The sequence below is a fragment of the Dermacentor albipictus genome, chromosome 3, assembly GCF_038994185.2.
Source record: "Dermacentor albipictus isolate Rhodes 1998 colony chromosome 3, USDA_Dalb.pri_finalv2, whole genome shotgun sequence".
Taxonomy (NCBI): Eukaryota; Metazoa; Arthropoda; class Arachnida; order Ixodida; family Ixodidae; genus Dermacentor; species Dermacentor albipictus.
This window is the reverse complement of record NC_091823.1, coordinates 6,190,029-6,217,100: the sequence shown is the minus strand read 5'-3', so window position 1 is coordinate 6,217,100 and position 27,072 is coordinate 6,190,029. Positions and strand designations below refer to the sequence as shown.

Genomic DNA, 27,072 nt, shown 5'->3' with positions numbered 1-27,072 from the left:
GAGGCCTCTACTGCAGGAGATACAACTTTTGTAGAGTCTTAAGTCCTTCTGGATTTTATTAGAGCATACCACGTGAAAAATAGGGAACCAAATCAGGAAGTGCGGCTTGTTGCAATACCTTGTGTACTTGTGTAGCAATACCACATGATAATCTACATGGATGAAGTGGCATCACATACGCCACCTCAGCAGTGTATTTGGCCACATCCTTGGATCAGCTTGTAGCAGCCAGTGTTGCCTGGCATATCATCCATGGCTCAAGAAAAGTGACTGCTGTCACCTCCAAGGTGTAAAAGAAATGACACAGCTCCTTCCCATGGTGCCCTGTAGCTTATTATTGTGAAAAACACTGTACACATTTGTTTATATGTACCGTGTGACTAGTGAATCAAAGATGCTACACTTAACTGTTATAGTTAGTGTGAAATACAAACAAATAGTTCGCACGGCCACACATCTGCCGAACTTACAGGTGAAATCGGCGTATTATATGTCATACTGAATTATGCAGTTGTACCTTACGGCAGGAACTGCACACGTAGACCAAGTGCTAGCATAGGTCTGCAAGCACTTGGCTTGCGAGCGCTGCCACAATAGTGCAGCAGAGGAAGGAAGGGTAATTAAAGGGCAGAGGAAAGGATATTAAATAGCCCTTTGTTGCTGACCTTCTACTTTCCTGCAAACAGGAAAGTGAGAATGTTGAAGAAACAAAGCAAAATATAAAGACACAGATTGTGCTGTCATAGGGGCACTAAATAGGAAGGCAGTATCAGTTAAAACTAACAAAATGGTCTTTTAAAACTTCATAATAATTAGTTTCACAGTAATAGGTCAATTTTTAGGAGATAAAATGAAGATGAAAGCTCCATTTTTGAATTTCAGACCAAAGCCCCTGTGCCAGTATGTCAGTGTATGTCACAGAATACAAAGCATTTTCTTGTAATATCCGACTTCGTGAAAGTTCTTGAAGCTTCCAAAGTCCAGTCTTTGGCACTTTTAGAACACAATGTAGTCCATTTTCTTCTATAAACATTTACCCGACATGCGCAGACAGTGTCAAAATTCGCGACATCACAGTTAGCTGGTGCAGGAGCTTCCAAGGTGGTGGCACCTGTCTTTTGTCTTTGCATGTTTTCTGGCTCAGCAGGTCTCATTACATGCTAAGAGTGCCCTTTTGGTATTATAGAAGTGCAATTTTGCCAATGCAGCTCAAATAATTTTGCTCATTAGTGTACCTTTGGGCACTAACGTATAAAACATGCTTTCATTCCTGTTGACATTTCAATTAGGTAGATTGCACATAGCAGTGAACTTCTAAACAAACCCAGCGGTCATTCCGAACACTAAGGTGCAAGATTGATGTGGGGCTAAGACTTTCACTTTATTCTTCAGTAAGATTCACAGGACAAAATGTATACTCGTTTTATGCACAGATGTAGCCAAATTCTAGTATTTTGGTCTCTTGTACTCTGGTGTGGCACTGTAAAAAAAAGAAAACAGCAGTTATAACGAGCAGTGTGCACAATCATGAGAACAAATTAATGACCAAATGGGCTGGCAACAGATTTGACATCTAATACAAAAAGATGCAGGATGTATGCTTCGTCATTTTACAATCAAGAAACCAGCAGTACTCACTTTTATTTAAAAAATTCAATCTGTCTACACCTTACCAGGTTACAAGAAATGTGTGTTCTATGACATAGTAGTAACCCACAGTCCTGCGGCAACTGCAGTCGGTGCCCTGTTCCAGAGAGTGCCACAATTGGGCATACAGGAACAGATAAGCAAGAGTGCATAATGAGCTATAGTACATCAAATATGAGACTGTTGTTTGATATCGCCATGCTCACGCAGTAATTTTGTCAATTTGGAGCTTCAGGCACATGATTACTGGAGTGTACCTTGAGGGGATGCTCGACTTGCATGCACCCCCCCGATATTGTTTTCCCCACGTGGCTTGCATCTCCTGTAAACCGGCTTCACCACGTGACTCTGCGCTGCCGGCGTCAGTGTGATTGCAGACTAGCACGAGAGATGACGCACATGTTGCACTGCTAGTGCCACCTAACGGCAAGGTTACTCGGGTAGCCTGTTCCTTTTTGCTGTGTCAGCTAGCTGCGCGGACTTGTTGCACGCTCTCCAGCCATTCGCTGGACCGTCCTGCAAAAGGCTTAGGAACAGGACAACGGAATGGATAAACACAATCATTTGAACACGTCACCGTTTGCGTGACCGTACACATGAACGATTAGGCATTGGTGTCCAGCATGGGGGCCAACATATTTGCTTGCTATCCCGTTGCGGTGAGTTGGAGTTCATCGATTTGTCGTGCACCCATTGGCATGTTCGAGTGGCAGTAATTCGGCTGACTAGATTGGTCTATAAAAGGAACAATAAATGCCCTTGCGATTGTCTGCACTACCGTGTTGTCGTTCCTCTGTCCCGAGAGCACATTTGAGACTTTACAACCTATGTACACACAGCATAACCTCTCGGGCATGCCTACTTAAAGCAAGTAGACGAAAGATTTTATTTATAATACATAAAATCTATGTGAAGATACCTAGGGCATTGTTGCACAACAAAGACCGTTGGCCAACACTGTCAAGTCACATCCACATGGATTGTGAGGAAAGATATCCTGATATCCCAAGTGACATGCATTGATGGCAAGGGCACTGGCAGCCTTACTGCTGCGAATTGTTTTATCGCTGCTAGTGGCACTTTTATGTGGCCTAAACTCACCCTTACATTTCTACTAACAAGAGGCCACAAAACTGCACCTAACGACCTCTAGTGGCTTAAGTTACATAGTGGGTAAAATACTACCTTAACAAATCATACACTAAGAAAAAATTCTGCAAGTGCACTTTCCCTTGAAATTCCCAATTTTTCACATAGCTCAAAACAAGATTTAAGAGGCTGGCTACACCACAGCCACATAACTGAACTCGAGTGAAAAGCATTGAGTCAAGCTGATGCAATAGATGAAGTGCATCCATACTGTTAAAAAACAAAGCAAGATGAGAACATAAAACCAGCCCTCAATGATGCCTACCTTATTTACACTTGAAAAATGGTAGTCGACCGCTGTGAATAGAAAGCTAATTGCACTGCATGTGGATATGAGACAAGATGCAGACTGGACAACTTTATTCAATCTTCTTACAGATGCCATTTCCTAGTATGGCCCATGTGACCCTACCCTGAACAAGGGCACATGGCTGAGCAGAACTGCCAAGCCAGAGCAATGCATGCACTGCACAAAAGATCCATCAATTTATCTCAGCTATCTCGATCAGGTTTTTCATGTCCTGTGTTATCTACAAGAAGTGTGCCTTCTTTAATAGCAATTTTCTCAGCAATCAGAATGCATATCGGTGCAGAACAAATGCTCGAAGATTTTGATAAGTACACGCTATCACTATAGCTAGACTCGATGCTTTTAAACACAGTGTAACAGCAACAGATTCAATCGGATTTCATTTTTAACTTACTTGGTACATAATTAGGAACACAGACAAAAAAGCACTTTGCGTCATTCATGACAACTATAAACAATAAATAGTTCATTTCATTTTGTACAACTTTTCCTCAAACCATGGGTCAGTTTATGTACAATATCCAGAGATGATGATGATGTACGAAGTTTTGTCGCGCAAGGGCTAATGATGACCAAAGAGCACCAAGAAATTGTGCGATGTAGTCAATCATGCAATCAATCATAAACAGTATTTGTGACATGGGTGTACAGTGGCCTAAAATTTTCACTGTAAATAGGGTAAAACATGCTATATCTGTAAAAAATATGACGATGACATATGAAGTGCAGCTATGAAAGGTGACAACAGTAGAGTGTTCTGTTTTGTTGTACATGCCTCTAAAATTTGATGGTCATTCCATCAAATTTTTCTGCTTATGAGTGGTCAAAAAATGCAAGCATGCACTTCATACGGAATTTAACTGTGCATTCTTCTTTCAGTAATGCCTAAGGGTGAAGAACAGGCGCCTTAGCACCTCAACCTCGGCTTGACTTAAGCCTTGCACAAACAAAAAAATCCAGTAGAAAAGTGAGGTACATACAGGCCCACAAAGCTGTCTCCTTCAGCCTTTCGACGAGCAATAATCTGCAAAAAAAAACAAATAAATAAATAAAAGCCATTTATTATACCAAGTAATTAAGAGCACTATCTGCGGTATGAAGCAAGGGCAGTGCTAGAAATTTTTGATGGAGGAGAGGGAGGCACCCCTCTTTAGATCTCCAATCCGGGTATGAAGAATACAACCAACTAAATTACTATAGGTTTTAATGTACTGAAGTTGCACAGTCAGCTATGAGGGATCCCTTAGTGGAAGGCTTCAACCAACTGGGGTGTTCTTTAACTTGTACCAGAGGCACAACACACAAGTTTTTTGTATCCTACACCCATTAAACTGTGGCTGCTGCCGCTGAGAATTAAACCTGCAATGTTGTGCTGTTATGTATTTGGCAGCAGAACGATTGCCGGCTGTTGAGAAACGGATGACCAGCACCGAGGCTTGGAAGACAATCCTACATTACTCTTGTAGACCATGGTTTTTGTGCAGTTTTTGACAAGCCACAGATGGGCAAAAATTTTTGAAGAGACGCAAGTCCTGGCGAGCGTGGCAATCTTGTCTGAAGGAACCATAAACAGAAAGCAAGTACCACAGATGGATAAGCGCACAGCAGCAGAATGCCACAGCCACCGAGATGAACAACATGAACACACCTGATTAATTTTCTGCAGCTCTCGGTCGAGCTTGGCCTTGTCATCCTTTTTACCAGCAGCACGACGTGTCTTACGGCCATCTGCCATCTTGACACCATACTGAAAGGCCGCCCTAAAGAAAGAAACCGCAGTGCCAGCATGTATGATTCAAGAGTAAGCAGTATGATGGTATGCCTTGCATCAGCAGCTTCACTGGACCGTTACATAAAATTTTGGTTGTCATGTTTACCAATTTGTTTAGTCACAGTGTCCACTGGTGGAGCACACAGCTGAGACCAGGCAAAAAATCAATGTTACACTGTATTGTGAGCAATGCTGCCATGTGGAGGAGCCTAATTCAGTGCTCTGGTATCATTTTTTAATGTTAAAACGGACGTCTTTGCAGCACAGAAATGATCGAAGTATTCAGATTGTTCTGTTATACATGAATTGGTTCAGTCCTTATACATTGGTGCAAGTGCCCTCCACATACTGGATGGTAGGTCTAAACAAACACGTCCATTCAAGTTCTGTTCACAGGTGGTGTTTAAAAGATCCACCATTCAGTGGATGTTTGGACCACCACCTGCTTCAGCCTCTGCTGAATGCATTCTGCAGCGGAACCTTCAACAATGATCAGGAGCTCTGGAACTGCTTTGTTGTCTTTTTCTCAAACAAATACAGCAAATATTTTTTCAGGCGCAGTATCAAATACCTTGCCAGATTTTAAGAGCACACTCTGATGAATTTGGCAGCATACACAGGTGAATGTATTCGTGGGTATTTCTGATGGAATAAATATTTCAGCCACAAGAAAGAAAACGGCTTGTACTTATGCACCAACTCAATACATTGCAGAGAGCACGTCAGTTTCAGTCCACAGGCAGCACGCTACTGTATTGATTATACTGAGCCAATCTTATGGCACCAGCCAGCTGGTCATTTCAGAGCTCTCAAGTGTGTAACATAGAAACTAAGCTGTACTGTAAATGTACTTCAAAAGTGAAAGTGAAGGCACAATATCACTATGGACTACAGTTGATAAAGCTTGCGTTCTGCGTTACGGTATTTCTGCAGTGTTCCAAGAGCCCTGAAACAACACGCTGAAGATGTTATTAAAAGGACTATCTTGCTTTCTTTTTTATGCACTAGTGCCACATACCACACAGGGTTCGATGATGAATTAATCTACTTAGATGTTTTTCCATAGTACATTTACCGCTTCTTGAAAAGTAAGCACATTTTACAGCCCTGATGCTTCCGTAGCAGCACGAGGCAGTGCTTACTTGGGCAAGGCCTCCTTGTGGCTCATGTACTCGCTGTACTCCTCCTGTGTGTCGAAATCCCATCGCCCAATGGGACCCTTCTTGTTACCCTGCACAATGTACGTACCCACATGGTCAGTGGCCAGTTGCTCAACTTATGCCCATCTCACCAACAAAGCATGCCAAGAGCAAAAGTGAACACCCGAATGTCAAAGCTATTTGTTGGTATTGTCATGCTGAGTGACGATGAAGAAAACAGTAATAAAACTGTGAATGACGAAACTAGCTTTCTATTGGGCGAACCTGTGCCCACAAAAGCAAGTTACACTCAAAGCACAAGAATAATAGAGAACACAGTCGATCTGATCTGCGATTCAAGCGCATCGGCTTTTATACATGAGTCATCGAAGGTTCCAGAATAATCACTGGCGCCAGCGTGTCTTCCAGAAAGTACTACACAATTTGCGTCGTGCATAGAACCAGATTATATGAGGTTCGGTAACAACAGACAATGGATCGATAACATTTGAGCAACTTCCGATACATGCAGGTGCATCCTGTACTGAGCAATAATGTTTAAATTTTGTTAGCCGGTGATAAAGCGGTCACCCGAGAAAGATAAACAACTACACATGTAAGTATGAACAATCGCTCACACCTTGGCAACCACTTGTCTGACTGCTGGGCTCATTTTATTTGATGCTTCGGGGACAAATTATGCATGAATTACACAGGGTGTTGCCACTATTTTAGCACTTTAGCCACTCTTCTTTCCAAAGTTCAGCCGTTACAAGCTGCTAAATACAAGAACGCACATGCTTCAGAGGAGTATGTCCGTTTGTTCTGCCTACATAAAGCAGGGCTCTACACTCTGTGACAAATGCACTCACCACAGCATGCAGAACCTTTACCGATTCTGGCAATAAGTGTTTTACCAAGCACGACTACTACTGCTATTTAGAAGGTTTGTCTCTGCTTATCATTTCTTTTCCCCATTCATGTCCCATGCCCGTTTGCCACTACTTTTAGTTACAGACAAAAATGAGGTATCTGTACTTGATAGTGCAATTAGTTGGCGTGCAATTCCAAATAAATATTCTCCTGAATTCTGTAGCACACACATTGATACCATCTAGTCCTTGTAGGCTCTTCTAGACCACAGCCTCTTTAAACTAGAGCAAGCACATACGAAGAACACGCAATCAATCAACCAACTCACAAGGTCCATTTTTGTGTAGTCCACTTCATCATCACTGTCTGCGACAGCATCTTCATTTTCAGGGGCACTGTGCAGGCAAAAAGGATGCACAAGTTATACAGAGCAAGGTGGAGGGGGTGACAGGTCGCGCAACCTTCGAGAAAACATCATCACAAGCCTGCTAAGTAAATGAGTGGATGTTTGCTATTATGCCTAAGGGCAACGTTCCAAATACAAAAAAAAAATATGCTTGCATTTTATGCCTCTGAGATTAAAATAACGATGTGAAACTTGAGTGTAGAAACTAGGGAGCAGCATAAAAAGTATAAGACAATGGGTACCCCGCAGAAGCACAGAGCATCCAAAGAATCTCTACTAGAGTGCAAGCTCAAGCTAAAAAAAAGAAAAAAACATTCACCAGCGATTACAATACCCCTAATGCGCAACCTGAGGACAGCACTATACATTTTTCATTTAGTGATATATTGGCTGGCATAGACGATCTGTCTCGTGCGGCACGTTGCAAACGGAGTGAAGTGTGGCGCAACTGTTCACTAGTCGGGAGACCATGATGGGCAGCACGTGGGTAACGCATGAGTGCGATTCACAGCAGCCGCCACAGACAGACCTCCAGTCATGCAGCACTTTGTTTCGATATATGGTATCGGTGGATGAGCTCGCCGCGTGCCTTATCAATGGCATCATCCGTGAACCGACAAAATGTGCTACTTGGGCGCCACTACGCTTTTCTTCTCAGGCTTTTGCTGTACCCTCCTCCTCCGCTTTCCTCCTCACGTCCTCCTCGCTATCACCGTCTTTCATCCCCCGCTGCACTACACATTCCGTTTCATCCTTCGCTGTGTTTGTTCTCTCAGTTATGCTGAAGGACACCAAGGTACGCCAATGCTCAATGCAGGAACAGATGCCCAAGAGCTGTGCTCTAAAGATATTGCCCAAGTCACAGAACTAATGCCCCCTTCAGGCCTGTAGCGGTGGTGCAGTTAATGTGCTACCAGTACAATGAACAAAGAAACAGTTTGCACTTTTATATAAGTGCACGAACAATGAAGGCAATATGTATCAAGAAGAAAAATACAGTAAAAAATTGTGACTCTCATTTTCACAGAAAGAAAGAATGGTGGAGAGGTAGAACAATGACTCAGGTAAAACAATAACTAGAACATAACATTCAATTGCACATGAGATACATTAAAGGGCCTCACACCAAGTCTGGCCATTTTGAGCTGACAAGCACAGTGCATACAACGCTGGCTAACGATCGTGTCTGCTAAGTAATACATTGCTTCGCGCCGCAGAAATAGCTGAAATTTCAAACCAAATGCCGTTTGCCCTTCTCCTCATGGGCACCTTGCTCCCAGCCAAATAGGTGACGTATATGCACAAGCTCGCCTACAAACATGTACATGTATGCTGTGATGTTGCTCATAGTGACTTGTGACTTCGAGAATTATTCAAGGCAACATCTGTTACTGACACCTATGCCACTAGTTCTTGCAGGCACTGCAATGATATCGCTAGCCTAGACCATATGCTCTGGCGGTGCCCCTCGTTATGAGGCACAGAACAAATAAATGAGGACAAGTGGCTCTCCGCTATCAAGAGCCCCAATGCTGGGGCGCAACTATGGGCTGTCCAGAGGGCCCACGATGCGGCGGTCGGGCAAGGCCTGACTGTCCCAACATGGGAGCAGCCAGCAGCGCACTGAGTCACGTACCTCAGGACCTTATTAAAGTTTTGCATCCATCCATCCAACATCTGTTACCTGTGTAATCTGTTGCTTCAATAGATGAATTAAAGCTAAAGAAAGGTGGTGGTCCTGGGTTCGAGTCCCAGACCAGGATGAATTTTTCTTCAACTGCGAGACTTTTCTTTTGAGAAACCTGTATGGGTTTTCTTCGTAGCAATTGAGATGATTGGGAGGATGTCTCATTTACTCTTAATTAATTACTTCTCTCCACCTTGCGGGTTTCCACAGAACTATTACATATGACAAGAGTGTACGACGAACATAAATGATAGGTCATGTTATCAATGTTATGACATGCGTGTCATGTAGGTCACGAAACAGCCACTTTCATATTGATGCTTTCATGGTTATTTCGTTAACTTGGTATGTACCAAAATCGGCATAGTAGGACAAGAGTGTATGACGAACATAACTGACAGGTGGTGACATCAATGTCATTATATCTGTGTCACGTAGGTCATGAAACAGCCGCCGACGTCTTGGCGCTCTCATGGCCGTTTCGTTAATTTGTTAGGCTCCCCTCCCCGTATACTGCTTTGCATAACACTCGTTACGATTCCCACAGGGCGCTGGATCTGCTGGCTTTCTTATTTGTTGGTTCCTTCACACATTACAGTGGATTATGAGATGGGAAAACGTTCACCGCAATGCATTAGATTCATTTTCAGCTAGTCATCACAATTCACCCACAGAACTCATGAACAGTGGTATATCAACTGTCAACACAAGAGCAAAGTTCCTACAGGAGTCTTAAGTTTATATTTCTTATAATCAATAATTATTTACTTAGTGACTCATTAACGCGTCTCACACTTTCGAGATTTAGAAACACAAGAACCAAACACAACAAGCATCTTACAGAATATAGACTTCATGGTACATAATCTTTTCCAATTTTAATTTTTTCCTAGGGGTGTAGGAAGTGGAACTTACCCACAATTGTCCTTGTTAATACTAGTGCCTTTTTAAATTGTTTCTTTCGGGTCTTGCGAATTTCATTTCTACTAATCACGACATTGCTTCACCATATTGTGCGTTTTTTTTTTATTTGTATGGCGATTTACTATTGTAAGTGGCTGAGCATATTCGGAACGCAATTTCAACATATGAAATCCCTGTAATATCTATATAATATGCCTCACATTATTCCTTGTAATACGTTCAAGCCATATTTCTATTCTTCTTTGCAATTTATTATCAAACCTCTACGCTACTTTGTCACTATGTATTATGTGCATCTCATTTTTGTTTCTTTCATCTAATAGTAACCTGAATTTTAAGTGTTGCTGAACCCTGTGAACAGAAATTATGCATGTGACCTCATACAATGTCTCTATTCCTGCCACAGCGACCCCTGGCAGCCTAGCCCCGGGCACCAACAGCAATACCCGTTGGAAAAATAAAGTTTATTCCTATCCTATCCTACATAAAGGCTAGAGCAGTATGTTTAAATAATAATAATAATAATAATAATAATAATGTGTGGGTGTGTGTTAGGGGTCCTCACAGTTAAGCACTAATTTTAATAAAAATATGATGCTAGCTACACAATATCTGCTTGAACAGGCAGTTTATGCACATTGGCAGACAATTTTTGTGAATAATTTCAACCATAAGTTAATTACCAAAAACTTACAAAATTTTTTTTTAACACAATTATGACCGACAATCTTATTTATAGACAACGTCACTTTGATTCTCTTGGAGTGCTTCTGTTCCGAGATATTGATAATCAAATTTGATGCTCACTCAGCTAATTTTTCATTCAGGAGTATCGATCTCGACACATTGTCAAGCAGTGAGGAAACGTTAACGTTAGGAAAAGGGAGAAAGTCAGTCACTGCTTGTTTTCACCAGCCAAAAGCATGAGCACCGTTGCTATCAGCTTCACCCAGCTTGCAAACAATGTGCCACACATAGTAAGCTAGGTCACAATAGGGGGCTTGACATGGACATAACAGAAAGCCATTCTGAATACAATTTGTTTGTTCCAAGGTACTACAACAAGCAGCACGAAATGTGTTTTTCTTCAGGTTGCCAATGTGGCCAGCTCACTGCCCCTCACGTGTTTGCCCTGTGAGCCACTGATGCCTGCTGAAATGCTTCAAGCACCTACAGCTGGGACACAATGCATGTGCACTCCAGTTATTCAAAAAGTGAATGAACAGCTCACAGACATTCATTTAAACATGTTACTACCTTAAGAAAAGCACTTTGAGATTACATATGCAAAAGTGGTTTATGCCACCTGCTACCTTTGGGTGAAATTTGTGGGCTTGTTACAAGAAAGCGAAACAACGTTTCTACCAAATGCTAAGCATGCTCAGCATTTGGTGAGCAGCTCCTGCAATCAGGGCTGCGAACTATTCTCCTTTCGTTTTTCTATTTCCCTCCTTCCAGTATATACTGTCCACTGGCAATGTGTTAGACAGCAACAGTGCAGTCAGCAAGCCGTTCACTATCTTCTCAACGACTTTCTCCAGAATTATTCTCTTCAGTGAGAAGCAATGCGTTTACTGCATCTTTCCTCGCTGTATCTCTTCTGAAGTAAACAGTCTTGCAATGGGAAACATGTAAAACAGTTACTATTGCAGAGAGGATGACTTCAATTTAGGCATCTGAATGGATGCAGGCACATGAGTTTTTTTAAGTGTTCAGCATCATTGGAAGCTCTACGTGCAGAGCGCTGTTTCTAAGTTAGAGATGGAGACATGCTGATATGTTCTAGTGGGACTATGAATGCTATCAGGAGCCAGCTTTCTTAAGCGTACTGTTTCGATTTAGCAACGAAATCTTCTGAAATTGATAGTCTCTAACTTCGATTCTTAATTTTATATTTTTAACAATTATGATTACGTAGTGCAAAATATGGTCAACACTCACCCAGGGTAGCACTCTGCATAGCTCTCAGGCAAATCTCGTTCCAGCTTGCTGGTCAACTTGGCCTTGAGGCGGCCACTGTCCTCGCGCTGCTGAGCTACTGCAGCTGCATCAGAAGCACTGGACCAACGTGTGTCGTGACTGCGGTGTCCGCTGCCGCTACCTCCACTGCTGCGTGTCGCAGCTCGCTCATCCTCCAGGCTGGGCTTCTCAAAGTAGGATGACCGCTTGCGGTCTCGGTCACGCTCACCCTCCCGTCTGCTGCCATGCTTTCCCTCTGTGCTGGCCTCAGGGACATAATCGCCTGCATCCTCAAAGATGCTGCAGTACAAAGACAGTGTAGTCATCTATACAAGAGATCCCTCAACAGAAGAGACTTTTTCATCACACCCAAGTAGTGGTGGTTTTAGATTTCTCTGTGCCTTCTAGCAAACTTTAAGGCTCCCTGAAGCAGTTTTTGTCGTACACCTAGACAGAGAGAGTGATTCTCAAGTAATGCTTTCTCACACGAATTTCGTGCACGATAATAGCACACATAATATGTAACTATAGTAACACAGGTATGAGTGGTGAAACATTAACTTCCCCTCAAGGCACGGCATTACCCTCAACATCTATGGTGTGCGGCCATCGCTACGTCCGGCCTCCTTCAAGTGGTGACGCAAGTGTTGTCTACTTCAGATTGATGTGAACGGAGCGGGTGCCCACATCCCTTCCCTAAGCAGTTTTTATCGTTAGGCGTGGGCTACATGGAGCAAAATTTAAAAAAAAAAGTGCGCACAGTAGATGCTGCTGACGCAGCGGCACTACAAACAATGCCCACTGGCTTTTTTTATTTTTTATTCCTACATAAAGCGATAAGAGACAAATGCTGCCGCGGGCATTCGCCACATTGCTATGAACGTATATGCAATGTACAAACTACAAAGTAGTTAATAATCACCTGATAATATCTAATACGTACATTTACAGTTGTTTCTATATTACACTCATAAGATTTCTTTGTAGCTGCGAGCAGAAAAGAAAGTGCTGCCGCTCACTTGTGAATGTGGTGAAATGGGCTATTTATAACATATTCGCCACTCTAAAATCTAAAAAAAGAATTACACAGAAAGAGAGCGTGCATCCATTGGAAATCGAACCCATACTTTCCGAGTGGGAGGTGGAGACAGAACTACTACGCCAAAGTCCAACTCAAGATTGCGACTTTTTGACGGACATCATGACACATTATGAAGCACATCCAATTTCCTTCGAAGTGCTTTTTTTGCCAGGTCTTGGCTTGTTAGGATATTTCTCTGCTGCCATTCTGGGCAAATGTACAAAACTTGGCTCTCTGATAAACGCGGAACCTGCAGTTACCGCTGGAAGCGCCATTCTTTTCAAAACTGCAGGTGACCGCTGTGTTAACCAAGGAGGCTGGTGTTGACACTGACATGCAGCACTCGCATCTTATACAGTGTGTAGTCACTGCAGTTTACTCCCCGCACAGACATTCAGTGCAAGACGAGTTTAATACAGCGCTGGTACTATTGATGTTCCTGCCATCAAAAAAGACATCGATGTTCCTATTTTCGTGTGAGAACCCCTCTGGCTTCGTTTGCCTGCTCTACTGCCAGAGCTGTAGCAGATAATCTGCATTCTTCCTTTCTGGTGTGCCATCCCGTTGCGCTATATTCCAAGAGGGTTCTTGTTACTTAGGGTACACCAATTACTATGCATGCATATGCTATTAAAAATAGGATTAATGCAGCGGCATGCTTCCAGCATTCCCGATGACGCAATGTGGGTAGCCAATCGGATTAGCTCGCCTGACTGATTTCACGCATGCCTGCTATATAGCAGGGAACAGGGGTGGGGGGCTGAAAACCTAGGGAAGCAGCACCGCTGCAATCAGTAGCAATGCACATGTTTAAAACCTTATAATAAATTACACACTCTGCGCAGAACACTTTTATGTACCACTTAATGATCAGAAAGACCTACCCTAATGACTCAGTATGTTTGTACAAAATCATCAATATAGTTTTAGGATTCCTTCAAGATAACTTCAATGTGCAAATGTGCAAAAATATGCAAAAAGCATCACATCATTACGAAAACTGGACCGGTCAGCTCCTTGTAAAAGCAGTGATCATTCTAGCAGGCATGTGCTGGAATGCAGGCCCTAGCAGAGGTATCTCAGGACATTGCGTTGAACAACAACATATTCTGAACATCTCTGTGCCACACAGCTCATCTTAGAGAAAAAACTTCTTTGCTTTATGAAGGTTATATCGCTGCCTAAATCTTTGATTTAGTCAAACATAAGCTGAACACAGTCGCTCCTGGCAATAAAAGTACTACATATGTTTAAAGACAGCTATGCAAAATGTCAGCAAATGTGCTGCTAGCAGCTCCTGTGTTGGCATCAAGCACAGGGTGAACAGTAGAAATAATCTCTTTGAGGGCACAAATAATGAGTGTGCACCCTGATGTGTGAAAAAACTATACTATACAACTCTGCGTTCTGCCATTTGGCACACATGACCAAAGTGCCCAGGAGAGGGTACAATACAAATTTTGTTGAGCTCCATAAACCTATAATGATTGATGGAGTTGCCTTTTAACCCTTTCAGTATCACTGACACACCAATACATTTTCCTGTTTCTGTCCTGTCATGTCACTATACCTGTACATTGTGATGCACGCCACAACACAAAGTTGGCAAGCTTTGAGGTGGCTCTGCTATCTATTGCTCCGTAGTGCAAGGCTACCACTCTTATATGTTTCCTCCATCTGTCATACGTTTGTAGAAGGTTATTTTTGACATTGACAAGGCGGCTCTATCGCAGAAGCATGCGCACCAGAACAAAACTAGGCAGTAGATACAAAACGAAGAGAGGAATGTGAGGACCATGCTGAAAGTGCCATTTGCCATTACCCCTGTCATTTTTTGCCTTCTGCATAACCGAAATAAACCATTGTGTTCATTTTATAATATAATAAAAGCAAGGAACTGATGCTGGAGGTGCGTCACGTCTCAAACAACCTGACACTCAAAGGGTTAAGTGGAGTGATTGCATTTGCTTCACAGAACTGTTTTAACAGCCAAGATTTGTTGCTGCATGCATGATGCATCCTCAGGTTTCCCAAAAAAAGGCAGTTATCAAAAGTCATTGGTATGTAGTCAGCATAGAACCAGTACTATTACATATGCTGAAATACAAACAAGTATAAAAATAAATCGAGCTGTGCCTTTCTATTCCCACGCAACCAGTGCATGATATTCTGTCATTATTCAGCCTCACGTACTGAATTTGCTTAGTACTGCCAGCTACAAACCAATGGTACACCCTGCTAATCCCGTAATTGGGGAAATTAATGGCATTTAATGTCCAAAAGCTACATAAGGGCTGTGAGTTGAGTGCGTAATGCACGGCTCTTGATTAGTTTTAAAAGCGAGGGTTTTCTTTACCAAAAGCATTCTCGCATTCCACCCCGACTGGGAACAAAACCCATGACCTGTCCTAGCCGCTGTGATAGGCGGTTCCAAAGCAGGCCTTGACACCTACTCTCTGTCCTTAGTCAAAGGCACACCACCGACTGTGCTGCAATGCAGGCCCTTACGCATCGTCCGGTGCCACCTTGCTGGAACCTGTTGGCTTGTCAGTCACCTTGCCCTTCTTTTTGCCTTTGCGATTGTGCATTCCTTGGCGGAGGTATGACAGGATCTGAGTGAGCTTGTTGATCACAATGTCATTGGTCGTAAGGGTGGTGTGGCTCTGCAGGGTACAAAGGCACAAGCACCTACTTCAGACCACATCCAATCCACTCAGCTGAACAAACTCAAGGAGGTAAAAATAATCCTTAGAGTGCCGATTTCCTTAAATTAAAAAAATAATCTCGCAAAGAAGACCAAGAGCTGAGTTACGATGACCTAAGCAGCACTGATTTCATGCCTGTTATAGTGTCACACAATGCCACAAGAGGTGGAGATGACACTATACACTACTATTACTCTGAATGTGATGGCTTTGCATGCAGAGTTGCCAACTTTTACGATTTTATCATAATGCCAATATTTCAAGTTTGTTTACGATCGCCATATAGACACCAATGATTTTACTATTTTTAATTTGCATCAAGTTTAGGGCAGAACCTAATAGTATTTCAAAAATTTAAACAAAAATAGTCGGATATTTTAGACCCTCTCGATTATTTGCACGCATGCCCACAGCACTGCTGCCCACTCCACTGAACCAGTGTATGAGGGATACCAGATTTTTAGCCACTGTTATAAGGAATTTTCACAAATAAATGTCACAAATATTTCTAATTTTGATACAGATTGTTCTAACTGTGACCATAGGGAAGAATGCCTGTTCATGGGATCCCTTTTGTACAAGATCCCTTAATTATTTTAATAACTAGTTATCTTGAGTAATAAAACAAATTTTAGTATATGCAACAAAAATTTTGTATTTTGGAGCTTCGAATGAAGCATTTTTTCGAACACTAAAGTTGGCAGGTATGTGCACGCATTCCTGGGCAAGAATTTGTGCACACACATACAAGCCTTAGGTGCCCAGAAAGGCTGTAAGTAATGTAAACAAAGAACAATGACATTCTTTCTTGCACTCTAGTTACAATCAATTTAATCCTCAACACATTTCAAGTAAAGTCATATTTTAGGATTTTCCCGTCCAGTGCTTGACCACAGCTTTGGATAAATGAAGTCGTTTCTTTTTTCTTACTCGAGTTATACGAATAGTCTGCTGCAACCACAAGAAAATTATGGTTTTCCACTCCTTCAGACAATTATGGACTGCCATTTCTTCAGACAAATAGCCAAGCATAATAGACAGTGTGGGAAGTTGCTAGGCCAAAAAATTTAATTCAACATGACTGCCACCTTTGCATTTATTAAATTAGCCTAACTGACTGTCTATCTAATTACAATAATGTGCAATAACTTTTCCATTCCCCTGCTATCTGGCTGACATTACTGACATGCTGTGATGTCGTTGTACAACTTTGATTTAAGTAGCAACTACACGACTATATTCCCAAGAACAAGCACAATCTGCAATGTGGCAAATGCTTGAATAACTAGAACAGATCACCTTTTAGAGCAGCAGCTACTGCAGAGCAACTCAACTGAAGATAGATTTTAATTATTGTGTTTAATGTAGAAAACTGTACAGTGGGTTATGAGGGACTTTACAGTGATGAGCTTTGGGCTAATCTGTAATGAAATAATAATAAATGAAATGAAAAGGTGTGTTTACTGCTGCATAAGCTGCGTTGGCGCCGAGTGTGCCTTCATAGCTGCATAGTCACCAGTGCTGGGCAGTATCAAAGATACATGCATCTTAGATACTATCTTAGATACTCTTTGGGTATCTTGTATTTGTATCATAATACGTCTGGCAAGACATGTATCGGTATCTGTATTTCCGATACATTAAATAATGTATTGTGTATCGTAAGATACAAGATACTGCTATTGCAACATCACCATGTGAAACTACTGATGGTGGCTGAACCTCGCTTCTCAAGCCGATATTGCTGCCACTAAGCCACCTGAATAAAACCAAAGTCAGCGACATTCTTTTATCTTTCTGCCAGATCCCTCCAGCGAGGGCAGGTGATGAGGCCTGCGCATCCCTATGGGAGCAGAGTCACGTGGTGGCACTCGTGCCGTCTCAGCAAAAAGAAGCTCCCAAAGTTTGCATGCAGGAAACTTTTTTTTTTTTAAGTTGCGTTAGTGCCATGACACTTGCTCGCAGCAATCATATTATGCTGCATATGCCAAAGCATGCAGCGTTGTTCGTGCTAATTCTGACGCTGCGTCAGTGTCGTTACTGAAGTTTGCTTTGTTACTAAGTCTGAAGAATGCAATAACAGGGTTGCCTTGCGTCCAGTGGCTTTCACACATTTGCTGCTACATAATATAGATCTAAAATAAGAAATTTACGAATGTATTGAAGAACCTTAAGATACCAATGGAAAATATCATATCGGATACCATAGTTTCGGTAGTATCTCGCATTCATATCACAAATACTTGTTGCCCAAGTATCTTGTATCGTATCACGATACAATTGCTTAGTATCTTTGCCCAGCCCTGGTAGTCACCATCCATTATCGCATTGGTAGCCACCACGATTTTGTCTACAGCGGTTACAGCAAACAGTACTTTCGTTTTAACTCTGCACACGCATCAACCGCTTGACTTCATAACTGCGTAGTTGCCATTCATTATCACGATGATAATGATGACTGCGGTTTCATCCGCAGCAGTTGCAACAAACAGTAGTTTCGTTTTGACTTGATCCAAAGCTGTCGAGCATGAAGAGCACTCATTACATCGTGATGAATGGTCGATCTGTTGGTGACCAGCTTCCTGGTAAAAAAATAACTGGGATGTATGCATGGCAGTGAAAAATGTATCTCAGATGAAGGCATGCACCGCGGCTGCGCTGCAAAGGAAGTCGCGAGGCCTTCGTCACTGCGAGAGCCACTTGAGATGACTAGAATTCCAGCTTCTGCACTACTTTTGTACAAAATAAAAAGAGGATTTGCTAAGTCATTCCCTAAATAAAAGCGTCTTGACGTAGTAAGCATTTGTTTATTGTTTTCTTGATACCCTGGTTAATTCGACATTGGGTTAATTCAGACATTTCCTTCTGTCTTATCAAATCCAAATTAGCAAGGTTTTAGTGTATGACCTAAGTGGCAGCTTATACGTACGTGGCTAGTGCACATGTCATTGACATGACATCAATGGCGATTTTAACATTTTCTTTTGAGTTCCCCCAAGTATTTGAAGTGTGTGCTCAAAGCTTTAATTCCATTTTGTTGAAAGCACATTGCTGCTTCCTACCTTGTTTATGTCTTTTTGCTTCACGCCTCAGTTGATAATTTTCTCATCACTAGTAACCAAAGCCTTACAGGCCACCACTGTGTCCTGTAAAGCTCTCTTTTCTGTTTCAAGAATGAGCTGCTCTGTGGCAGCCTGCGCCTTTTCGTTGCTTTCCGTTACGAAGCACGGCCGCGACTTTCCATTGCTGCGTCTCCGCGACTGGATTGGATTGTCAGCATCTAACACACACATGAGGATGATGGCAAAACTGCAGGGTGCCAACACGGCTTTTATTTTCTGCTAAAATAAGCGTGACTGAGAACTTTTGCAGTTAGTTGGGACAGTGTGGCGCAGTGTGGTGTTTAGGTGCAGAGGGTGCCATTTCAACAAATTTCGCACCTTCGGCGCAGAAATGCGCAATTGTGATATAGCGCAATTAGAACAGCTGTTGCACCCCTGCATGGTTGGCAAAGTGCAGGGGTGGTGGAAGCTGGTGAATGCATGGTGGAAGCTTGCATCATTTACCATGCGTACGCACTTTGAGCAGACCAACGGCAACTGGGAAACTTGGGCAATAATATGACAAGCAAATATGTTTTGTAGCTTCGAGTATCATTACTCAATTCAACAGGCAGAGGCTGCATTCCATACCACAAGTTGACAATGAAAGTAAGTACTGTAGTGGGCGTTTGTTCCAGTTCCAGCATGGGCACTATCTCCATATACTGAAGTAGCATGTCTAGCTGAGGACATTCGCAGAATAGCACGAAATTTGGTAACTATGCTGCCTTTGGCTCTGGATTACTACCGTATTTACTCGAATAATGATCGCTTTTTTGTCAAAAAAATTGACGCAAATTCAGGGGTGCAATCATTACGTGGGTTGAATTTCCCGCGAAAATAAAAACATTTTCATCCTGCATTTGCTGCGGGATGACAACAAGTCAACAAACAGGTGGCTGCCACTGTAACAGTGCGGGACACCAAAACAAAGATGGCAGCTGGCGGGGCAAGCCGAATGCGCCGAAGAAAACTTTTATTCTTCTCGTGGGTACATTATGTGCATTGAAGCAGTTTCTTCCATTTTCAGTAATGAATAACATTGTTAATATCGGCAAGTATGCAGCAATAACGTAGCCATGTCCACTATGATGGGACAGAAATGGAGATGGGCGCGCTTAGCTGCCAGTGACGTAGAAACACATGGCAGGCATGCTGCGAAAACTGCGCCATTTGTCTTCACTACTATCCTAATATGGCACGTTTCCGCTAAGGGTGGGCGAATATGTTAGCTGTGTTACAAATGTCGGCGTATGAATAAGGTATACGTCTAACGTATCAGTGTAAACGTGGCTACTATCACTGCCGCTCACAATTTGATGCATGCCCACGAGTGCAGACGAGAAGAATCGAAAGGCGCCTTTTTTGTTGTTGACCACAACCATTATAAAGCCTACCAATACTAAAGCCAAGGCAACTTTGCTTGTAGCTTTTTTTTCATGGAAGTGCGGAAAGTAATGAAAGGAATGAAATCAGGCATCAGCTTAAGAATGTTTGATGCGTGCAGACCACTTGGTATGTCTTAAAGAGTTGTTCGCGTAGCAGTCGACAGCATTAAACAGATGGTAGTGCGATCATCATTAGCTAGAATTGGCATACAACATATCGCTGTGGCAGGTTCAGGGTGCGATCATTATGCAGGTAAATATGGTAATCTGTACACGGGGTGCCCCAACTTGTTTAGGAAACAAACCAAAACCAACACTGTGGACAACTAACAAAGCAGCACTCGCCTCCAGGTTTGGGCAGTCCTTCTTGCTGCGTATGAGCGTTGTGGGAATGTCACTGTCAGCATACTCGTCATCCAATTCAATGACATATGCCATCCGGTTGGGCAAGAACAGGTCGTTGCGTTCCACTGCTCGTGGTCGGAAAATCTGTCGATAGATGTTGCGTCCTGGACACAAAACAAAGGCCCTCTTTATGAAAAAATCTCTTAGAACAGTGGTATTTTGCTGATGACTTCTGCCAGCTGATCGACTCCCGGAAGCCTTTGCCACCTTTAGATAAGCAGCAACACTAGTCTTTGTAGCAGGAATACATGCCTTCAAGCATTTTCAATGAAATTATATAAGGCCTGGATTTCTCCAGTGTGTAATTAAATGCAAGACAGAAATTTTGCTCAGCACAGTCTTCATTTATTGTTGAAGTGACTTGAATAAAGGCATGACAAAGAAGAAAACATAATGGAAGAGATAGTAAACAGTTGGTGTAACAGTTCTGCCTTACTGATAAATATAAGATTAAATGAAAAAAAGAAGCTATTTAAATAATGTCTACAAACACAGACACAAAAATATGTTCTATTGTAGTTGTTATATTTCCCTGGTATAGCGCCATGACCTTGTCAGGATAAGTGGGACTGATATATCCCACTTTCAACCAGAGGTACATACTAGATGTATCAAGCGAAATGGAATGAATGACAATGAATGTAGACAGGAAGGTATCAGGCAAAGATGAGTGCCGACCTCAACTGAGTCATTTTTGCATTTAATGGAGGAAGGGTGCTTGACTACCAAACTTGCAAATGTCACCCTTTGTCCACAACATGGGCTAATGTGGACATGAGAACAAACACCTCCAGAGGCCTCATTCTACAAATGTAGACTGTTGAAGTGCCACTGACTGATATTACAGATATTAGTATCATCTTTACCCACATTAGGAAGAAGCATGAGAGCAATGCAAGGACTCTCATTTGGCATTCTCACCCATCACAGTCTTGAACTCCATTTCCTCCTCCTGTGGTTCATCCTTGCTGCAAAGTAAGTGCATATCTCATAGACCAGTCTCTATCGCTAGTGTCTAGCATAGTAAAACTGAATGTCTTACCTGTGTCGTGTTAGGGTCTGCTCCAATTCCTCATCCTCTTTCTCCTTGTTGGAGATTTCACTGCGCACCTGGAGGTTGTCATTGCGATTGTCACTTCAAGAACACAGATAACTGGAAATGCTCATTAATTCATGCATGCTTTTACACGGATGCTCAGAGCATAAGGCACTGAGTGCCCCTACGAGTTGTTCTTGCCTTTTGCAGAAGAGCATAGTCGAGACCTTTCACCAAATGAGTGTGCTCCATGTCACCACCCAAGAATTTGGATTCCTGAATCATCTGACGACGACGCTCAGCAGCATCCAAGCCTCTGTTGACAAGAACAAGCCATCTGCTCTCAGGATAACCCTGCAATGCTTCATCAATTCTTTCCTGGACAGCACCATGTGTTGCGGTACAATGAACATTATATAAAGAATATGCTGACTTTAATAAGGTCCATTAACTTCTAGTTCGAGGGAAGGAAAACACATTGGTGCGTTATAGATAACAAGCAAGGCGTCAATGAAATGGGCTCTTTAATCCGACACTGCACAGTCACTGTTGACACTACAGGAGAAGACAATGCAGAAAATGCATAGTTTATGCTGCCTCTATTTTGTAGCAACTCCCATAATTCTTATTTTAATCGTATTAAATTCTGGGGTTTTAAGTGCCAAAACCAGGATATGATTATGAGGCACACTGGACTGGGGAACTTCAGATTAATTTTGACCCATGGGGTTATTTAATGTGCATCCAATGCAGTGTACATGGGTGCTTTTACATTTCGCCCCCATCAAAGTGCAGCCACCATGGCCAGGATTTGATCCAGTGCCCTTGGGCTTATTAGCGTAATGCCACAGTCACTATGCATCCATGGTGGGTAATTCTTATTTCAGTGGCTCTGTAAGCATGAGCAACCAACAAATGCAATGTAGAACATACGATTTTGCATCAGGGGCAACAGCTCTGTAGCCTGCAGTTGACGAAATGGGGTCCTCATTTTGGTAGTCTGGGTTGACACCTTCTCTTCTCTCCCGAGCCTGAATATTTCAACACAAACACACACACACCTTCATAAGCATTCCTATAATCATCATCATCATCATCCTATTATACGTCCACTGCAGGACGAAGGCCTCTCCCTGTAATCTCCAATTACCCCTGTCCTGTGTTAACCGATTCAAGCTAGCACACGCAAATTTCCTAATTTCATCACACCACCTAGTCTTCTACCTTCCTTTACTGCACTTCCGTTCTCTTGGTACCAATTCTGTAACCCTAATGGTCCAACGGTTATCTAACCTGCGCATTACATGACCTGCCCAGCATCATTTATTTCTCTTAATGTCAATTAGAATATCTGCTATACCCGTTTGCTCTCTGATCTGAACCACTCTCTTTCTGTCTCTCAAGGTTATGCCTAGCCTTCTTCGTTCCATTATCTTAGATAACAGTTTCAAAAGTTACTCATTTTCTTGAAGACTAATGAAGCTTTTATTCATAGTCCTCAAATATTTTTGACAATACGTAACATAAAAATTGTGCAGATCCCACGCACTGTGGGAATCTAGGTCATGTGAAGCACTGTGAAGGCCCCTGCTTATCCAGGATTGTTTTGGGATCTGCAAAGTGATACCTGGTGGAACAATGTGTTCCTGGAAATTGAGAAGTGTATATGGGTTGTGAGTGCATATGTGTGTGACGACACCAACACAACCACAACCACGTCCTAGACGATTGTATGACGACAATGGCATGATTTCTACGCTGCCCATTCGATGCAAGCCTACAACATGATGATAGTTGGGTTCTACATATGTAGTCAACAAGCATAAGGAAGAGAAATACGGATCGTTATTCATCAGTGACTACATTTTATACAAACATATGTACAGATTACTATTTTATGCGGTGCATGTTAAAATGACAGTGGCATTTGTACTTCGGCAAAGAAATGTTAGAACTTAACATGGGCAATCGTGAAGTCTATACAACGTCGCACAGTTTCTACATAGCATCAGCATTTATGAGAAAAGTACTGGGCAAGGTGGGCCGGTCCTGGAGATTGTGCAGTCTAACATGGCACGTCAAAGCATGAGCTGCCACAAGGAAAGAAGATGACAAAATGGCACAGGGTGCACGTGCCGAGTGTTTCAAGTGAGCTGGCTGGCTTTGGAAAATCGTGGCCTAATCGTTAGAGCACCCAGCTGCTGCGCTACATGGCAGAGGTTCAATTCCCACATCGGCCACACATTTTATTTTTCTTAAATCTAGGCAAGACAGGAACCTACCCACCTACCACAAAATGCCAAGAATGAGGCAAAGACTGCTCCACATTTAAAGCTTTGTCATGCACAGCAGAGAATAGTTCTAATTCAGCTGTTTCACAAGGTTCCTACGTATAATGGACAAAGAGGTTTGTCAAGATTTCCACATTTCCCCTTTTATGAATTTCATAAGCTTAAGAGGCCAGGCAAGCTTATTAAGCATACTATTTGTAAAAGGCCAACAGATGTATATTTGCACCTGTAGGGCTTATGGACACTGTTATTGCTTTCAAATTTTTTTTTACAAACTGCTCTGTTTGCTATCTTGACACCTTCCATTACATCCTATGAACAACAAGGTGCCCCACTTACTCTGTCTCTGTATTTTTCTGCGAGCTCAGCCAACTTGTCCTCTTCCTGTTTCTTGAGCGATGCATAAAACCTAGAAGATAAGGAAACTCAGTGCCCACAGATTGACATAAAGCATGCAAGTCAAACAGTGAGTGCTTCTCACATCTTCTTCTTGCGCCTCTGGTCACCTTTGTCATCATCTTCAGCTGTGGGTTTTCTGGAAAAGAAGGACGAGTGCCACAATATTCAACACTGTTCAGTGCAGTAAACTTGTGACAGCTCATAAAACAAAATAAAAAATGGCCACACCAACACACTAGTGTTTGGCAATAGGAGGTATGTGAAAAAGCTGTGTAAGCAGACTTTCCTATGCATCTAGGCTGTCTTAATTAAGATCACTGTCTGCAACACTGCCAAAGCTTGGATGGAGCAAGGCATGCAGACTGGCAGGGGCAGTAATGCAGGTCCATCCACTGACACATTATTTGCAATTCTAGACTGAAGCCTGTAATGTTTGTTAGGCTAATGAGATGCATTAAAAAGAAATCTTGCAGAACTTCACTGAAGCAAAATCCCTGAGAAAGTCCATTTCTTCACACATCAATTTCCTCTTCTGATACCTGAAACTGAGGGACAAGCTCAGTAACACTGTAAAAGAATGCTAGATTTGGCCAGCTGGTACATCTTGAAGTTAAATCAAGTAACAGCACAAGAGATACAGGGCAGACAGTAGGAAAGAGACGAAGTGCTTTGTTTGTTTCCTTCTGTCTATCCTGTTTCTTGTGCTGTTACTGGATGGAGTTGGAAAGAGGATGGAGATGGATGGAGTTGGAAAGATGGATGGAGATGGAAACTATATGTTTCTTCTTTCGGTAGCTGTGCTCAACTATCAAGGCAACCTTCTTGTCCTTTACAATGACTATTAATTTTATGTGTTGAATCTTTCTTCATAATGTCTGTCTTGGCACACAAATGTAATCTGAAATCCCTATATGCTAGTGGCATCAATAATACAGGCAGCTGCTGCGACCTTATCAGCGAGAACTTGAAAGAATTAAAACTGAAAAAGAAAATTTTATTGCACACAACTTACTACAATGTTTCAGTTAGGAATAATTGGTTATTTCATTAATTGAAGGAAAATCTAGGGACAACTGACATGATGCTTCTTACCACATTTATTTCAAATATCACATTAAGAAAAAGTTATGCACAATTAATTACTATGCACTAGGTTGCACGCAATTTTGGGAAGTTTTATTTCTCAAATCTCGCTGAAAGTGAAACTTTCTGAAGCATCCTGACATTGTCTACGTCAACAAAACACACAAACATTATTGCTGCATCTGGTCAGGGCATTCCTAATGAAAGAAGTTAACTGTTTATGTAATGTGCGGTGCAAATGTGGTGCTACTAATGTTTCATCGGCAGTGCAATGTTATCTCCTCCGTCGTCTTGCATGCGACATTTGCACTACACATAACATAATTTAACAATAGCCCGTCAGTCTGTCCTGGTTTAGCAGAGGCTACTGGCAACAAAATAAAGAAACCTATCTACAGGTCGTAACATCATAAAAGCACTTGTCAGCAATTAATTTTTTTTCCTAGGCTGTTTTTATGTCTTGAAAGTATTAGGAAGGTTTGGTTTAATAATAACCAAGTCCTTCATCCTCTGAAATTCAGCTTACCGCATATGCACGTCACATTATCCCTTGCCCCTGTAGTGTTTTTAATACACTCGCTGGCCAAGCTGATGCTTTATAGATGTCCAGGTGATTTCGGAAAAAGCTCCGTACCTTTGGATAGAACTTTCCAGACCAGTTACTAGTTACGCACCAGGAGGAGGCTAAAGCTGATGACGTGCGAACACTTACAGTGATGCACTATCTAATGAAATCCATTAAATGTTGTAGGAGCCGGGTTAATTAAATTCAAGCTTGGTAAAACATAGTTCAGCGAAGATGAATTGACACCACAGAACAAGGACAAACTGCGCTCAAACAAACTTCACCATACAATCCTGGTGAACATTTCAACGGAATATCGATACTTGGAAAAGTGTGCCTAACGTCTTACCTATATGTTTCTTCTTTCGCAGGAGTCGGTGTCGCCTGAGGCGCGGCTCGAGGTGTCATAATAAGTTTCCGGAAGTCATCGTTCGTCATCGGATGATGGCTAGAGCAAAAAACCGAAGCGTAAATTTGTATTTGCCTCCTGCTGAGTTGATCCAACATATCATTCGGTCTAACGCAATATCATCTATTTACCTTTCATTTGAGGGCACGTTTAAGCCCGGTGGGGCTATCGGGTTCGAGTACGACTCGCCACCACCTGCAAAAGCAAACAACTGTACAATCACGTCCCAAACGGTACATTCCTCAAATAATATGACGGCAGTTCACACTGTGGATACATAGAAGGGAACATGGTCTACGTAGGAACGTGGAATTGCAGTACGCAAAGTAGAAGTACATGATTTAGCTTAAACGAACACTTATATAGTCATGCTCCAAACGGTACTTAGATTTAACAGTACAATCCTTTAAAGTTCCCTGAAGTAATATGACTGCCGTCCACATTGTAAAGACACGAACACGGTCTACAGTACCAATGTGGAATTGCAGCGCAGAAAGTGAAAGTGTTTTTTAGGCTGTATGTGGAGATCATCGTCTAGGACGATATAAATAACGAAAACCACAAGAAATAGTAAGGCGCATACCTTCCCCTCGTTCAGGCATTATGTCCCTCCAGCAGTTAGTCCAACGTGCAAAGACACAAACTCCGCGGCTGTAAACACGGCACGCACAGGTAACGCTGTCACACAGCAAACGCAGAACACAGCCTGCTACAACACAAGCAACAATCCAGCTATGGCTGTGA

At 42.3% G+C, this 27,072-nt stretch overlaps 1 protein-coding gene across 1 annotated transcript; it reads right to left on the bottom strand.

Annotated features, from left to right (window-relative positions):
• Positions 1–1,356: 1,356 nt before the first annotated feature.
• beag (IC cytokine homolog beag) lies at positions 1,357–27,072 on the bottom strand. Its single transcript, XM_065454344.2, has 17 exons — positions 26,912–27,072; positions 26,460–26,523; positions 26,269–26,367; positions 24,354–24,407; positions 24,212–24,281; positions 22,515–22,612; positions 21,783–21,897; positions 21,588–21,655; positions 21,467–21,513; positions 20,486–20,649; positions 15,455–15,609; positions 11,848–12,165; positions 7,218–7,284; positions 6,020–6,108; positions 4,755–4,866; positions 4,087–4,130; positions 1,357–1,480 (listed from the first exon to the last, which is right to left on the bottom strand). The coding sequence occupies exons 1-17, from the start codon at positions 26,928–26,930 to the stop codon at positions 1,447–1,449; spliced, it is 1,617 nt and encodes a 538-aa protein (XP_065310416.2). The 5' UTR covers positions 26,931–27,072; the 3' UTR covers positions 1,357–1,446.